The sequence below is a fragment of the Pongo pygmaeus genome, chromosome 18 (assembly GCF_028885625.2).
Source record: "Pongo pygmaeus isolate AG05252 chromosome 18, NHGRI_mPonPyg2-v2.0_pri, whole genome shotgun sequence".
Taxonomy (NCBI): Eukaryota; Metazoa; Chordata; class Mammalia; order Primates; family Hominidae; genus Pongo; species Pongo pygmaeus.
The window spans coordinates 86,588,596-86,604,652 of record NC_072391.2 but is presented as its reverse complement, the minus strand read 5'-3'; the positions used below and the strand labels follow the sequence as shown (position 1 = coordinate 86,604,652).

Here is a 16,057-nt window from a genome sequence, read left to right as displayed (position 1 = left end):
GGGTCAGAGGCACCCAGGGCCACGTCTGCCTGTGGTGCTGTAGCCGGGACTCAGTCCCTAGACCTGCCAGTTTTCCACTTTGCAACTTGGTGAATACCATTTGGAATTCATAGAAATTGTATTTGACTTCCATTTGGACGGTAGAAACAGGAAATTTGCAGAATGCTACAGGAACTTGCTGGTCGTCCTAGGGGTAGCTCCAGATGCTCTCACCCTTTTCTTACCTGCAGACAACACCCCGCGCCCCTTGTGCTCTGCACTGTGTGGAGGGCAGGGAGCAGGTTTTGCAGCCTCTCCTCTCAGAGGAGCGTTTCTCAGGGGCACACGGCTCCAGGTCAGTGCAGGCCTGGGGTAGGAAGGGCAGGCAGGCAGGCAGTGCGGGACCCACTTGTGTGGCGCCTGACAGTGCAGATACCTGCGCTGTGTGTGCACGTCAAGGACCCGTTCAGCTGCTCTCAGACCATGGTGTCACTGGGCTGGAATGGAGAGCAGGCATTGTTGAGCCACGGGCTGTGGCACACGGGGGTCTCTCTCCGTGGGTGGGGCTTTCCCTCTACCCCAGAAGCCACTGGAGTGGCCAGTGTCTCCGACCTGACAGACGTGCAGGTTTGCTGGGCTCCGGAGCTTGGGTGGTGTCTGGCGCGTGTTGTGGGCCTTGTAGATGCTTGTAGCTGCAGGTGCTTGTTTCACAGTGGAGAAATTGGCATCCTGGGAGATCTGGTTTCATATTGGATTTTTTTGGTGTCAGGACAAGTCAAAAGTCCTGTTTCAGGACCGGGAGAGCTGGGTGAAAAGTTGCTGCTTCCTGGGAGCAAGCTCTTCCTGAGTGTGGGGCAGAGCAAGGTCCCTGTGGTGGCTGCAGGCACCAGAATTCACCAGGAGGTTGGCAGCACCTTCCATGCGAATTGCTGGGAGCCCTGTAAAGCTGTCCTGGCCGCGTAAGGGAAGCCAACTCAGGCTTTCTTGGGAGGGCCTGGTGGGGAGCGGGCCCTGAGGCTCAGGCCCTGGAGCCCACCCAGGAAGTCACTGGGGGCACTGAGTCCTGCCCAGTCTGCACATGTTGGGTGTGAGCTGCACCTGAGATGGCCGCCCTGCAGGAGTGGGACATGTTCTTTTTGCCACAAAGCAGCTCTTTGCTGCCCCTCAGAGCGGGGATGCAGCATGGGCTCCTGGCCTGCCAGCCTAAAGACTGACTACTAAGGAACGCCTTTGCCTCTGCCTGTTGCTCTGACACACGCCTCCTAGGGTCCTTTGATAACTTAAGAGCATGGTAACATCTGCACTTTGCGATCTAAACATACTGCAGCCCCAACTCTGCCCCAGCTCCTCCCTCCGCAGCCCCAACCCTGCCCCACCTCCTCCCTCCGCAGCCCCAACCCTGCCCCAGCTCCTCCCTGTGTCCACCCCTAGTGGCCACATGCAGCACAGAAGTGGGGCCCACTAGCTTTTCACTTCTGATGGTCAGTGGAATAAGGAGATGCCGTCTGCTCCCAGGAGTCTCCTGTGCTGTGTGCAGCTTTGCAAAGTCTGTGTATCTCAGGGATTCTGCTTTCCTCGTGTTCTCAGGGGGCTTCATGTCTCCAAAACATTAATTCCCCTGCTCTGGGTGACAGAGGGAGCAGGCCTCTGTGCATGGCTAGGTCGTGGGGGTCGGGGCCCTGCAGAGGTTCTCAGCTGCTTCTCCAGGCGACTGTGGGCAGACCCACAGTCTCTGAGTCACCGAGACCCCAGGCGACTGCTCGGTGAGTGTGGGCCCCTCCTGGAGAGAGGAGGACTTGAGGGCTATTGGTGGGGGAGCTCGGGTTTCTCCGGCAGCTTCGTCGCCTCTTTCCTAGAGGGAGGCAGTCGCAGGCCTGCTTCTGTTGTTGTTTAGAGGTGGCTATGAGAAGCAGGCCTGGGGAGGGCCGGCCCCCGGGCGGCATGGAGGGTGCAGGGAAAGCATGGGGCGCGCGCACAGAGACCCACAGCCAAGTGCCTGTGACGCAAGCTCACTGCTAAGGTGTGGCTACGCCAATGATGGCTATAGGCTGGGGCTCATTGGCCGGTGGCGAGGCTGCTTCCCCAGCCACTGTGTTTGCCAGGTTCTATGAGGGGCTGGTGCCAAAGCTCAAGTGCTTTCTCATATCTGTGCATTGAGGACTGTTTACAGGCTAGCTGGTGGTGGCGATGGCAGCCTGCAGTACTTGGGGTTTTGTCCATGAGTGTGACGCAGGTCATTGTGGCCAGGTGTGTGCCTTCCTGCAGGCTTGTCCCATAGGACATACGAATCCACATTCTCAGCATGCCCCAGACATAATTCCTAAGAAATCAGCCTCAGACACCTTGGAAAGAACTAGAGTGGGTGGGCAGCGTCCTCTTAGGAAAACGATGGGCACATTCACGGGGACTGTGGTGGTGAGCAGCAAGGGAGTCGCGCCCTGGGAGCTGAGCTGAGAGACCAGTTAAGACCCTTCTGTGTTCCAGTGACCAGGCAGGTGTGGGATCCAGTTAGTCCATTGTCACAGATGTCACCCACCTCTCTAGGATCAAACACCAGCCGAGGGAGAAGTTAAGTCCTGAAGAGAAGCTTCTTGGCTGTGCTGAATGGAAGGGAAGGGAGGTGCTTCAGAGGAGAGCTTCAGAGGCCCATATCTCCCTGGTTGGTCCTTCTTCCCCGAGTCAGGCCTCGGCAGAGCCTTGCCTCTGCGCTGCACCTCTGTAGTTTCACCCCATGACCTAGAAAACCCCAGAACCCGCAGGGCAGCTGGAGGAGGATTCAGAGGTGTCTGGCCCCTGATTTCCATCCACAGGAGGGCACTGGTCAGGCAGAGGAGGAGGCAGCTTCTGTGCCCCCGACTCTTGGTGTTTGGGGTCTTCTCTTCCCTGCCCCTGCCTCCTGCCTCTTTTAAAAGACACAGCACGTGAGTTGTGTTAGACGCCAGCCGAGTGTTCTGTAACGGGTCAGATGAGTGCAGGGTGTGCTTGTTACGAGGAGGCTGAGGTGGAAACAGCCGAGCTCTCACACCGTGTCTTGTTAGTGCTCTGTGTTGATGCCTTTAGATGCCTCCAGCCCAGTCCCTGTTGTGGTGCTGCAAGGCTGGTACGCTCCTCGAAGCACCATGGCATGAGATGGAGGTTCCTAGAAGCAAGAAGAAAGGTACAGTACTGACCAGTTGGCCTTGATTTACTGATGTGTTTTAAACTGTGTCTGCCATTTTATATCTGCACTGTCGGAGGAGGGACGGGGAAGGTGGAATTGAATTACAGACACGTGTATTTAACAGAGACCTGTCCTGTGTGAGCCAGGTCACCGGTGCTAAGCTGTCCCACCGCATTCATGTGTGGTACGAGGTCTGGGGAGGCCCAGGAGAGGTGCCTGGAGTGAGTGGATGCTCGGTGGAGGCCCAGGCTTAGCAGACTTGAGGGGCTGGTAATGAGGTGTTTAAATGGTCTCACAGTCACTGCTGAGAGGTGAGGTGGGCGGCACCAATGCTCCCAGCACCGCTGTGCTTTCCCCACACACAGACCTTCCTTTCTGCTCTGTCAGCTGTCAGGTGGACGCAGGGGGCTCCGTAACATTAGGTAAGGACCTAACTTTGGAGGACACCATGGCATGAAATCTCTCCTCCCTCTCTCCCTTGCCTGCCTCACAGAGAAGCAGGGCCCTGAGCGGAAGAGGATTAAGAAGGAGCCTGTCACCCGGAAGGCCGGGCTGCTGTTTGGCATGGGGCTGTCTGGAATCCGAGCCGGCTACCCCCTCTCCGAGCGCCAGCAGGTGGCCCTTCTCATGCAGATGACAGCCGAGGAGTCTGCCAACAGCCCAGGTGAGCCCGGCCTGTGGGTGGTCCCTGGCGCAGGGAAGGGGCTCTGCCTGGTTGCAGCCTTATGGCTGTGCTGAGGACAAGCCCTGTGCGAAGGGACCTCGTGATGGTGGCCTGGGCTCTTGAGGATTGGACAAAGCAGGACCACCCCACAGTAATGCCCACCTGTCCCCTCCTTGGCCTGCAGTGGACACAACACCAAAGCACCCCTCCCAGTCTACAGTGTGTCAGAAGGGAACGCCCAACTCTGCCTCAAAAACCAAAGATAAAGTGAACAAGAGAAACGAGCGTGGAGAGACCCGCCTGCACCGAGCCGCCATCCGCGGGGACGCCCGCCGCATCAAAGAGCTCATCAGCGAGGGGGCGGACGTCAACGTCAAGGACTTCGCAGGTGGGCACCCTGTGCCTGGCAGGGGCTAGAGGGCCCCATTGGAGCCCTGAGTCTCCCCCACTGGAGCCCTGAGCCTCCCCCCATTGGAGCCCTGAGCCTCCCCCACTGGAGCCCTGAGCCTCCCCCACTGGAGCCCTGAGCCTCCCCCACTGGAGCCCTGAGCCTCCCCCCATTGGAGCCCTGAGCCTCCCCCGCTGGAGCCCTGAGCCTCCCCCCATTGGAGCCCTGAGCCTCCCCCACTGGAGCCCTGAGCCTCCCCGGCTGGAGCCCTGAGCCTCCCCCCTCTGGAGTCCTGAGCCTCCCCCACTGGAGCCCTGAGCCTCCCCCGCTGGAGCCCTGAGCCTCCCCCCTCTGGAGTCCTGAGCCTCCCCCACTGGAGCCCTGAGCCTCCCCCGTTGGAGCCCTGAGCCTCCCCCGCTGGAGCCCTGAGCCTCCCATCGGGTTGGATGGGCTGTGGCCTCGTAGGGTGCACATCTGCTCTGCAGGGCTCGGGGTGTTCACAGCTACACTCAACTCCAGTGGGGTTCCCTGTTGCTGAGAAGAAATCAGTGTTTCTTGGAAAGTATTTCAAAGTAAACTTGTTTGCAGGGTTTATTGTTATTTTTATTTTTAGACAGGGTCTCGCTCTGTTGCTCAGGCTGGAGTGCAGTGGTGTGATCACGACTCACTGAAGCTTTGAACTCCTGGGCTCAAGCGATGTTCCCAACTCAGCGTTCTGAGTGCAGGTGCACGCCACCACGCCCGGCTAATTTTTTTATTTTTTGTAGAGATGGGGTCTTACCAAGTTGCCCAGACCGGTTTGAACTCATGGCCTCAAGCAGTCCTCACGCCTTGGCTTCCCAAAGTGCTGGGATTATAGCTGTGAGCCCCCATGCCTGGCCTATCTGTAAGAGAACTGAGGAATTTTAAATTTTACTCTGCTGTGTTCCATAAACCTCACTTCCAGGCCCCTGGAGGGGCCTGTCCCTGATGTGTCTAGCCCGTGGCTGCATTCTCCAGCAGAGGGCGCCTCTGAGCCGGGAGCCCGGCCGGGTCCACAGCCTGGACTGGACTCCCTCACTTCACAGGGCTGGGTCCTGGGGCTTGCCTGGGACCCGGACAGAACTGAGCGAGCCTCCCCAGACCTGATACGGCCCAGGGGCTTACGAGCTCCACGATTAGAGTTTAATATTCCCTTTCTTTACATAAAATACCCCCATCAAACCATGAGTGGTCCATATATCCCAGGACTGTCTGTTCACAGTGTAAGGGGAACAGATGAGCGAAATTGTGTGTGTAGAGTCCTTCTAGATTTCCCCCACTGCCCTGGTTTATAGCTGTCTGACCCAAACCTAATTTAGCACCTTTTTTTTTTTTTTTAAGCATTTTTCTAAAAGAAACTTCTCCAGAGCAGTGCTGTGTGCTTCCGTGGGGCTGAGCTCTGTTTCCACGGATGCGTGTGGCCACACCATCCGCGGTGGGCTCCAAGCTCCCCAGGCAGGAGCTGCCTGCCCGGGGTGGCCTTCATCGTGCAGCCTGAGGCTGGGCGCCCCTGGAGCTCCTGCTGTAGCAGCTCTTCAGCCTTCAGGAGGCTCTCAGCCTTGGTTTCCCTGTTTCCGACACGGGAGGTTTCCCCTCCGTGTTTTGCAAAGGCACATACGCCTCCAGATCGGTGAGGATGAGGCTGCTGTTGACTACACTGTGTGTTCACTGATTTCCTACCCTTTTAGGGTGATTGCTGCAGATTAGCCCTGCAGTTTGTTAGTCTGTAGGGTTAACAAGCTAGATATGGATTGTGCTAACAAGAGGTGCCACAGTAAAGAGAATTTAGGGGTTCTCTGGGCCAGCACCTGCTTCCCTAAACTGCAGCCCTCACTAGAGGGCAGCTCCCCACCTGACTTGTCCCCGCCCTTTAGCACATCCTCAGGGTGCTGCCTCCAGAGACAGGAGGGAAGTTGCAAGGATTAAATAACGTACGTCCTGAGTGTCTGTTTCCAGGCTGGACGGCGCTGCACGAGGCCTGTAACCGGGGCTACTACGACGTCGCAAAGCAGCTGCTGGCTGCAGGTGCGGAGGTGAACACCAAGGGCCTAGATGACGACACGCCTTTGCACGACGCTGCCAACAACGGGCACTACAAGGTTGGCATCCCCCTATCCTTCACACATCCGGCCTGTCCTGGCATCTGGGTGGTTCTGTAGCTTTGTGTCCCCGTAGCTAGCCGGTTCCATGGTGTGGGGCACAGGAAAGCGAGTTTTCGCCTTGTCCACCCTGAAGGCCGAGCTGTGCCCTCTGTTTGCCCCTAGCTTTCCCCTCCTGGGTCAGCCTGGACGGCCTCTCACAGGTTTCCCAGCAAGTGCCGTCTATGAAAGGCTCGTATCCGCTAGCCGTGTAGGTCTGGTTGGATTTGAGCAGGTGAAGGATTACACCAAGTGGAAGGAGGCCTGCAGGAGTTGCTGCCAGTCCCCGTCACCACTGTGGGACTGTTAGACCTGCAAGGCAGACCCACCCTCGTCTGGAATGAGGTAACACCAAGAGGTGTGGCCAGTGCACAGGACCATAGACTCAAGATTTAGAAAGTGGCCATTGTGGCCGACCCAGGAGCAGTGGGCACTGAGAGGTCTCAGCCTCTGTGGGGGCCGAGAGAGGTCGTGGTGTGCCTGACAGCCCCATCCTGCCGGAAAGCAGGGGTGCTGCCTGGAGATTGGGCGGGTCTCACCAATGTCTTCACCAGAGCTCCGTGGAGAGCCCCTGGTTGCAGGCAGGACAGCAAGGCTGGGGGGTCACACGGGGCCACATCTGCCGGTGACCGTCGTGCTCCTCTGCAGCAAGCCCTGCCTGGCTATTGCCGGAGGTCCTGGAGCCCACAACACTTGAGAAATGGCTTGTTCCTGTGGGGTGGGGGGTGGATTGAAGACTGAGACGAGCAGGGAACTCAGAACACCGAGTCCATATTTGATGTTAAAATATGACCGTTAAACTTCTGGGTAAGATAATGAATGGCATTATGGTTTATACTGTTTCTTTTTTATGGGCTCTTCCAGAGACGTGAACTGGAAAAGGCTCTGCAGTGTCTGGGATTCACTCAGAGCTGCAGGGGGAGGGCAGGTGTGAGGGGAATGGCACTGGAGGGTGATGGGGCTGGGGCATCCGATGCAGCTTTATACTTCTGTAATTACCACTTTTAAACTTTTTATTATGAAAAATGTCAAGGACCCTGGAATTACGGCAAGGTAGGCAGGATAATGGCCCCCAAGATGCCCGTGTTGTGACCCCCAGACCTTGTGAGTGCCTCACATGGGGAGATTTTCCTAGGTCATCTTGCAGGCCCAGGGCAGCCCCGTGGGCCCTTAAAGCTTGAGAGCCTTTCCTGCTGAGTCCAAGAGATGCCAGAAGCAGGAGAGCTTAGAACCCGAGGAGGGCCGCACCTGTGCCGCTGGCCTTAGAGGAGGGCCGAGGAGTGTGGTGGCCCCTAGCAGCTGGGACTGGGGACCTCCGTCCCAGCCCTGCAAGAAACTGAATTCTGCCAGCAGCCCCCATGATGGAGGAAAGGAAGGACCCTGCCCTGCCAGCACCTTGACCTCTGACCTCCACAATTGTAAGCCTGAGGTTTCTATGTAGTAACCATAGAAAACACACACATAAGAACTCTGTGCTGATTCAACAATAGAACACGTCACACACGAACTGGCAACTGATTCTGTGGGCGACGAGTCTATAGTAAACGTTATGACAGATTCTTTGAATGCTCTAATCTCAGACTGGACTAAAGTTGGGATTAAATTTAATTTGTACTTGAGTTCAGTGCATTGCTGTTCTGGGCATAGGAAATCCAGGTTGCTGGTGATGAACAGCTGGACAGAGCTGTGCAAGTGTCACCATGGTTGTCTCTTGTCATTTATGTGACCCCCCTTACCCTTGTAAAATCAAGCAAGGGAGAGATTATTTTCTAATGTAAATGAAAATAAAAAATAAAGCAGCTTGCAGAAACTTGGTCTTTGTTTCCTCTATTCTGTCCCCCCCACCCCTTCCATAACACTTCTCCCTAACCTCTTGCCTGAGCCCTCCACGACCACTCCGGCACCACTCTGCTGAGGAGTTCACTGTTGGCGGGAGGGGAGAGCCTTCGTGAGAAGATTCCTGGGAAGTCGTCTACTCGCAGCAACGGAGAAATGGTGGAAAAAAATCCAAAGGAGGCAGAGCCCTTCTGAAGGAGAGCACAGGAGGGGTGCGGGAGCCCCCGTGGCTGCAGCCCTTCCCACAGAGGAGCCACGGCCTCGCCCGCCGCACCGAGAGTCTCACCAGGCAGTCCCTGTGCGCTCAGCTCCCCCACCCTCAGACCGTGAGGGGCTGCTCTCGGGTCGAACCCCAGGGTTCTCTGAAGGGGCTGCCGTGTTATGCGGAACGGTAGAGGAGTTGTGCTTCTCCAGCAGTCCCTGACGCGGGTGTTACTGTCTTGTAGGTGGTGAAGCTGCTGCTGCGGTACGGAGGGAACCCGCAGCAGAGCAACAGGAAAGGCGAGACGCCGCTGAAAGTGGCCAACTCCCCCACGATGGTGAACCTCCTGTTAGGCAAAGGCACTTACACTTCCAGCGAGGAGAGCTCGACGGGTAAGTCACGGCCACCTGAGCTGCCTGTTCTTTTATGCAGGGATGGTAGGAGCTGCCCTGTGGTGTTTGCACAGTGTTGCTCCTCTGATCAGCTCCTCCTCGGATGCTGGGGGCTTACGGGAGCTTCTGGACTGCGGGAGACCCCGCCCAGGTGTGTCACTGCCGAGAAGCCTGCAATCTTACTTCTAAGATGCCAGCCCTGTGTATGAGCTGAGCTCTGTCTGGTTTCCTCCTGCCTGTGGCTGGTTTCCATGAGTCGAGCAAAGTGTCTCTGCAGAGGCAGGGTGGGAGCCTTGCCACAGGGCACATCTGCAGAGCCCCCCTCTCTGCCATTCTGGGGAGAGCTGTTTTGAGCCTGCCTGTGACCTCTCGCTTCCTGCCTCCAACAGAGAGCTCAGAAGAGGAAGACGCACCATCCTTCGCACCTTCCAGTTCAGTCGACGGCAACAACACGGACTCCGAGTTCGAAAAAGGCCTCAAGCACAAGGCCAAGAACCCAGAGCCACAGAAGGCCACAGCTCCCGTCAAGGACGAGTATGAGTTTGACGAGGACGACGAGCAGGACAGGGTTCCTCCGGTGGACGACAAGCACCTGTTGAAAAAGGACTACAGAAAAGAAACGAAATCCAATAGTTTTATCTCTATACCCAAAATGGAGGTTAAAAGTTACACTAAAAATAACACGATTGCACCAAAGAAAGCGTCCCATCGTATCCTGTCAGACACGTCGGACGAGGAGGACGCGAGTGTCACCGTGGGGACAGGAGAGAAGCTGAGACTCTCGGCACATACGATATTGCCTGGTAGTAAGACACGAGAGCCTTCTAATGCCAAGCAGCAGAAGGAAAAAAATAAAGTGAAAAAGAAGCGAAAGAAAGAAACAAAAGGCAGAGAGGTTCGCTTCGGAAAGCGGAGCGACAAGTTCTGCTCCTCGGAGTCGGAGAGCGAGTCCTCGGAGAGTGGGGAGGACGACGGGGACTCTCTGGGGAGCTCCGGCTGCCTCAAGGGGTCCCCGCTGGTGCTGAAGGACCCCTCCCTGTTCAGCTCCCTCTCCGCCTCCTCCACCTCGTCTCACGGGAGCTCTGCCGCCCAGAAGCAGAACCCCAGCCACACAGACCAGCACACCAAGCACTGGCGGACAGACAATTGGAAAACCATTTCTTCCCCGGCTTGGTCAGAGGTCAGTTCTTTATCAGACTCCACAAGGACGAGACTGACAAGCGAGTCTGACTACTCCTCTGAGGGCTCCAGTGTGGAATCGCTGAAGCCAGTGAGGAAGAGGCAGGAGCCCAGGAAGCGAGCCTCCCTGTCGGAGAAGAAGAGCCCCTTCCTGTCCGGCACGGAGGGCGCTGTCCCCAAACTGGACAAGGAGGGGAAAGTTGTCAAAAAACATAAAACAAAACACAAACACAAAAACAAGGAGAAGGGACAGTGTTCCATCAGCCAAGAGCTGAAGTTGAAAAGTTTTACTTATGAATATGACGACTCCAAGCAGAAGTCAGATAAGGCTATACTTTTAGAGAATGATCTTTCCGCTGAAAACAAGCTGAAAGTGTTAAAGCATGATCGCGACCACTTTAAAAAAGAAGAGAAACTTAGCAAAATGAAATTAGAAGAAAAAGAATGGCTCTTTAAAGATGAAAAATCACTGAAGAGAATCAAAGACACGAACAAAGACATCAGCAGGTCTTTCCGAGAAGAGAAAGACCGTTCGAATAAAGCAGAAAAGGAGAAATCGCTGAAGGAAAAGTCTCCGAAAGAAGAAAAACTGAGACTGTACAAAGAGGAGAGAAAGAAGAAGTCAAAAGACCGGCCCTCAAAATTAGAGAAGAAGAATGATTTAAAAGAGGACAAAATTTCAAAAGAGAAGGAGAAGATTTTTAAAGAAGATAAAGAAAAACTCAAAAAAGAAAAGGTTTATAGGGAAGATTCTGCTTTTGACGAATATTGTAACAAAAATCAGTTTCTGGAGAATGAAGACACCAAATTTAGCCTTTCTGACGATCAGCGAGATCGGTGGTTTTCTGACTTGTCCGACTCATCCTTTGATTTTAAAGGGGAGGACAGCTGGGACTCGCCAGTGACAGACTACAGGGACATGAAGAGCGACTCTGTGGCCAAGCTCATCTTGGAGACGGTGAAGGAGGACAGCAAGGAGAGGAGGCGGGACAGTCGGGCCCGGGAGAAGCGAGACTACAGAGAGCCCTTCTTCCGAAAGAAGGACAGGGACTATTTGGATAAAAACTCCGAGAAGAGGAAAGAGCAGACTGAAAAGCATAAAAGTGTCCCTGGCTACCTTTTGGAAAAGGACAAGAAAAGGAGAGAGTCCGCAGAGGCCGGGCGGGACAGAAAGGACGCCCTGGAGAGCTGCAAGGAGCGCAGGGACGGCAGGGCCAAGCCCGAGGAGGTGCACCGGGAGGAGCTGAAGGAGTGTGGCTGCGAGAGCGGCTTCAAGGACAAGTCCGACTGCGACTTTGGGAAGGGCCTGGAGCCGTGGGAACGGCATCACCTAGCACGGGAGAAGGAGAAGAAGGACGGCCCTGATAAGGAAAGGAAGGAGAAGACAAAACCAGAAAGATACAAAGAGAAGTCCAGTGACAAGGACAAAAGTGAGAAATCGATCCTGGAAAAATGTCAGAAGGACAAAGAATTTGATAAATGTTTTAAAGAGAAAAAAGATACCAAGGAAAAACATAAAGACACACATGGCAAAGACAAAGAAAGGAAAGCATCTCTCGACCAAGGGAAAGAGAAGAAGGAGAAGGCTTTCCCTGGGATCATCTCGGAAGACTTCTCTGAAAAAAAAGATGACAAGAAAGGCAAAGAGAAAAGCTGGTACATCGCAGACATCTTCACAGATGAGAGTGAGGACGACAGAGACAGCTGCATGGGGAGCGGGTTCAAGATGGGAGAGGCCAGCGACTTGCCAAGGACAGACGGCCTCCAGGAGAAGGAGGAAGGGCGGGAGGCCTATGCCTCCGACAGACACAGGAAGTCTTCTGACAAGCAGCACCCTGAGAGGCAGAAGGACAAGGAGCCCAGAGACAGGAGAAAGGACCGAGGGGCTGCCGACGGGGGGAGAGACAAAAAAGAGAAAGTCTTTGAAAAGCACAAGGAGAAGAAGGATAAAGAGTCCACAGAAAAGTACAAGGACAGGAAGGACAGAGCCTCAGTGGACTCCACGCAAGACAAGAAAAATAAACAGAAGCTCCCTGAGAAGGCTGAAAAGAAGCACGCTGCTGAAGACAAGGCTAAAGGCAAACACAAAGAGAAGTCGGACAAAGAACATTCCAAGGAGAGGAAGTCCTCGAGAAGTGCCGACACGGAAAAAAGCCTGCTTGAAAAGTTGGAAGAAGAGGCTCTCCATGAGTACAGAGAAGACTCCAATGATAAAATCAGCGAGGTCTCCTCTGACAGCTTCACGGACCGAGGGCAGGAGCCGGGGCTGACTGCCTTCCTGGAGGTCTCTTTCACGGAGCCACCTGGAGACGACAAGCCGAGGGAGAGCGCCTGCCTCCCTGAGAAGCTGAAAGAGAAGGAGAGGCACAGACACTCCTCATCTTCATCCAAGAAGAGCCACGACCGAGAGCGAGCCAAGAAAGAGAAGGCCGAGAAGAAAGAGAAGGGTGAAGATTACAAGGAGGGTGGTAGCAGGAAGGACTCCGGCCAGTACGAAAAGGACTTCCTGGAGGCGGATGCTTACGGAGTTTCTTACAACATGAAAGCTGACATAGAAGATGAGCTAGATAAAACCATTGAATTGTTTTCTACCGAAAAGAAAGATAAAAATGATTCCGAGAGAGAACCTTCCAAGAAAATAGAAAAGGAACTAAAGCCTTATGGATCTAGTGCCATCAACATCCTAAAAGAGAAGAAGAAGAGAGAGAAACACAGGGAGAAATGGAGAGACGAGAAGGAGAGGCACCGGGACAGGCATGCGGATGGGCTGCTGCGGCATCACAGGGACGAGCTCCTGCGGCATCACAGGGACGAGCAGAAGCCCGCCACCAGGGACAAGGACAGCCCGCCCCGCGCGCTCAAAGACAAGTCCAGGGACGAGGGCCCGAGGCTCAGCGACGCCAAACTGAAGGAGAAATTCAAGGACAGTGCAGAGAAAGAAAAGGGCGACCCAGTGAAGATGAGCAACGGGAATGATAAGGTAGCGCCGTCCAAAGACCCAGGCAAGAAAGACGCCAGGCCCAGGGAGAAGCTCCTGGGGGACGGCGACCTGATGATGACCAGCTTCGAGAGGATGCTCTCTCAGAAGGACCTGGAGATCGAGGAGCGCCACAAGCGGCACAAGGAGAGGATGAAGCAAATGGAGAAGCTGAGGCACCGGTCCGGAGACCCCAAGCTCAAGGAGAAGGCGAAGCCGGCAGACGACGGGCGGAAGAAGGGTCTGGACGTTCCTGCTAAGAAACCGCCGGGGCTGGACCCTCCGTTTAAAGACAAAAAGCTCAAAGAGTCGACTCCTATTCCACCTGCCGCAGAAAATAAGCTACACCCAGGATCAGGTGCAGACTCCAAAGACTGGCTGGCAGGCCCTCACATGAAAGAGGTCCTGCCTGCGTCTCCCAGGCCTGACCAGAGCCGGCCCACTGGCGTGCCCACCCCTACGTCGGTGCTATCCTGCCCCAGCTACGAGGAGGTGATGCACACGCCCAGGACCCCGTCCTGCAGCACCGATGACTACGCGGACCTCGTGTTCGACTGCGCGGACTCCCAGCACTCCACGCCTGTGCCCACAGCTCCCACCAGCGCCTGCTCCCCCTCCTTTTTCGACAGGTTCTCCGTGGCTTCAAGTGGGCTTTCGGAAAACGCCAGCCAGGCTCCTGCCAGGCCTCTCTCCACAAACCTTTACCGCTCGGTCTCTGTCGACATTAGGAGGACCCCCGAGGAAGAGTTCAGCGTCGGAGACAAGCTCTTCAGGCAGCAGAGCGTTCCTGCTGCCTCCAGCTACGACTCTCCTGTGCCACACTCGATGGAAGACAGGGCGCCCCTGCCCCCGGTGCCCGCGGAGAAGTTTGCCTGCTTGTCCCCAGGGTACTACTCCCCAGACTATGGCCTCCCATCGCCCAAAGTTGACACTTTGCGCTGCCCGCCGGCTGCCGTCGTCACTGTCACCCCGTCTCCAGAGGGCGTCTTCTCAAGTTTACAAGCAAAACCTCCCCCTTCCCCCAGAGCTGAGCTGCTGGTTCCTTCCCTCGAAGGGGCCCTTCCCCCGGACCTGGACACCTCCGAGGACCAGCAGGCGACGGCCGCCATCATCCCCCCGGAGCCCAGCTACCTGGAGCCGCTGGACGAGGGTCCGTTCAGCGCCGTCATCACCGAGGAGCCTGTTGAGTGGGCCCACCCCTCCGAGCAGGCCCTTGCCTCTAGCCTGATCGGGAGCACCTCTGAAAACCCTGTCAGCTGGCCTGTGGGCTCAGACCTCCTGCTGAAGTCTCCACAGAGATTCCCCGAGTCCCCAAAGCATTTCTGCCCCCCGGACCCCCTCCACTCTGCCACCCCAGGGCCCTTCGGCGCCTCAGAGGCGCCGTACCCCGCCCCTCCCGCCTCTCCTGCGCCGTACACTCTGCCCGTCGCTGAGCCAGGACTGGAGGACGTCAAAGACGGAGTGGAAGCTGTCCCCGCCGCCATCTCCGCCTCAGAGGCGGCTCCCTACGCCCCTCCCTCCGGGCTGGAGTCCTTCTTCAGCAACTGCAAGTCACTTCCGGAAGCTCCGCTGGACGTGGCCCCTGAGCCCGCCTGCGTAGCGGCTGTGGCTCAGGTGGAGGCTCTGGGGCCCCTGGAAAATAGCTTCCTGGACAGCAGCCACAGCCTGTCTAACCTCGGCCAGGTGGAGCCGGTGCCCTGGGCAGACGCCTTCGCGGGCCCCGAGGACGACCTGGACCTGGGGCCCTTCTCCCTCCCGGAGCTTCCCCTGCAGACTAAAGATGCCGCAGATGTTGAAACAGAACCCGTAGAAGAAAGTCTTGCTCCTCCAGAAAAGATCCCTCCGGGGGCCCCTGTGGTCATAAACGGTGGGGATGTTTCCACCGTAGTGGCTGAGGAGCAGCCGGCACTGCCTCCTGACCAGGCCTCCACCCGGCTCCCTGCAGAGCTGGAGCCTGAGCCCTCAGAGGAGCCAAAGCTGGACGTGGCTCTAGAAGCTACGGTGGAGGCAGAGACGGTGCCAGAAGAGAGGGCCCATGGGGATCTGGACTCCAGTGTGGAGCCCACGCCCGTTCCCCCTGAACAGCGCCCACTGGGGAGCGGAGACCAGGGGGCTGAGGCTGAAGGCCCCCCCGCCGCGTCCCTCTGTGTCCCCGACGGCCCCCCCGTGGACACTGTGGCACAAGCTCAGGCTGCGGACAGTGCTGGCCCCGAGGACAACACTGAGGCTTCCCGTGCTGCCGCCCCAGCTGAAGGCCCTCCCGGCGGCATCCAGCCAGAAGCCACAGAACCGGAACCAAAACCCACGGCCGAAGCCCCGAAGGCCCCCAGAGTGGAGGAGATCCCTCAGCGCATGACCAGGAACCGGGCGCAGATGCTCGCGAACCAGAGCAAGCAGGGACCGCCCCCCTCCGAGAAGGAGTGCGCCCCCACCCCTGCCCCCGTCACCAGGGCCAAGGCCCGCGGCTCCGAGGAGGACGACGCCCAGGCCCAGCATCCGCGCAAACGCCGCTTTCAGCGCTCCACCCAACAGCTGCAGCAGCAGCTGAACACGTCCACGCAGCAGACGCGGGAGGTGATCCAGCAGACGCTGGCCGCCATCGTGGACGCCATCAAGCTGGACGCCATCGAGCCCTACCACAGCGACAGGGCCAACCCCTACTTCGAATACCTGCAGATCAGGAAGAAGATCGAGGAGAAACGCAAGATCCTGTGCTGCATCACGCCGCAGGCGCCCCAGTGCTACGCCGAGTACGTCACCTACACGGGCTCCTACCTCCTGGACGGCAAGCCGCTCAGCAAGCTCCACATCCCCGTGGTGAGTGCAGGGCCCAGGAGCCACTGCCTTCTCTCCCTGGGATGCGTCCGGGGCCTCTAGTCACGGCTTCCTGCAGCCCATCTTGTCCCATTCCTGGCCCTTGACCTCTCTCGACTTTCTCCCACCTGAGTAGACACAGCCCCATTTCTGCTGTGAAGGCAAAAGCCGGAAGCTGCCCAGCTGTTCTGCAGACCCAAGGTCCTTCCTCCAGCTGGTCCGTGCCCGGCCTTGGTCTCCTGACCTCCCCCTCACCCTGGGTGCACCCCAGTCCCACTCGTGTGGGGCTCCCCCTTCACGCCGCTCA

At 56.9% G+C, this 16,057-nt stretch overlaps 1 protein-coding gene across 10 annotated transcripts in view; it reads left to right on the top strand.

Annotated features, from left to right (window-relative positions):
* ANKRD11 (ankyrin repeat domain containing 11) overlaps positions 1–16,057 on the top strand; it is a 215,417-nt gene that overhangs the window by 187,705 nt on the left and 11,655 nt on the right. For 7 of the 10 annotated variants that reach the window (XM_063654584.1, XM_054455431.2, XM_054455425.2 and 4 more), the window contains 5 exons: positions 3,633–3,803; positions 3,988–4,191; positions 6,169–6,311; positions 8,633–8,780; positions 9,170–15,753. In XM_063654584.1, the coding sequence (XP_063510654.1) occupies positions 3,633–3,803; positions 3,988–4,191; positions 6,169–6,311; positions 8,633–8,780; positions 9,170–15,753 (7,250 nt within the window). Of the gene's footprint in view, positions 1–3,039; positions 3,137–3,632; positions 3,804–3,987; positions 4,192–6,168; positions 6,312–8,632; positions 8,781–9,169; positions 15,754–16,057 lie in introns of all 10 variants that reach the window. The other 3 variants (XM_063654587.1, XM_063654588.1, XM_054455435.2) reach the window with 2 other exon arrangements.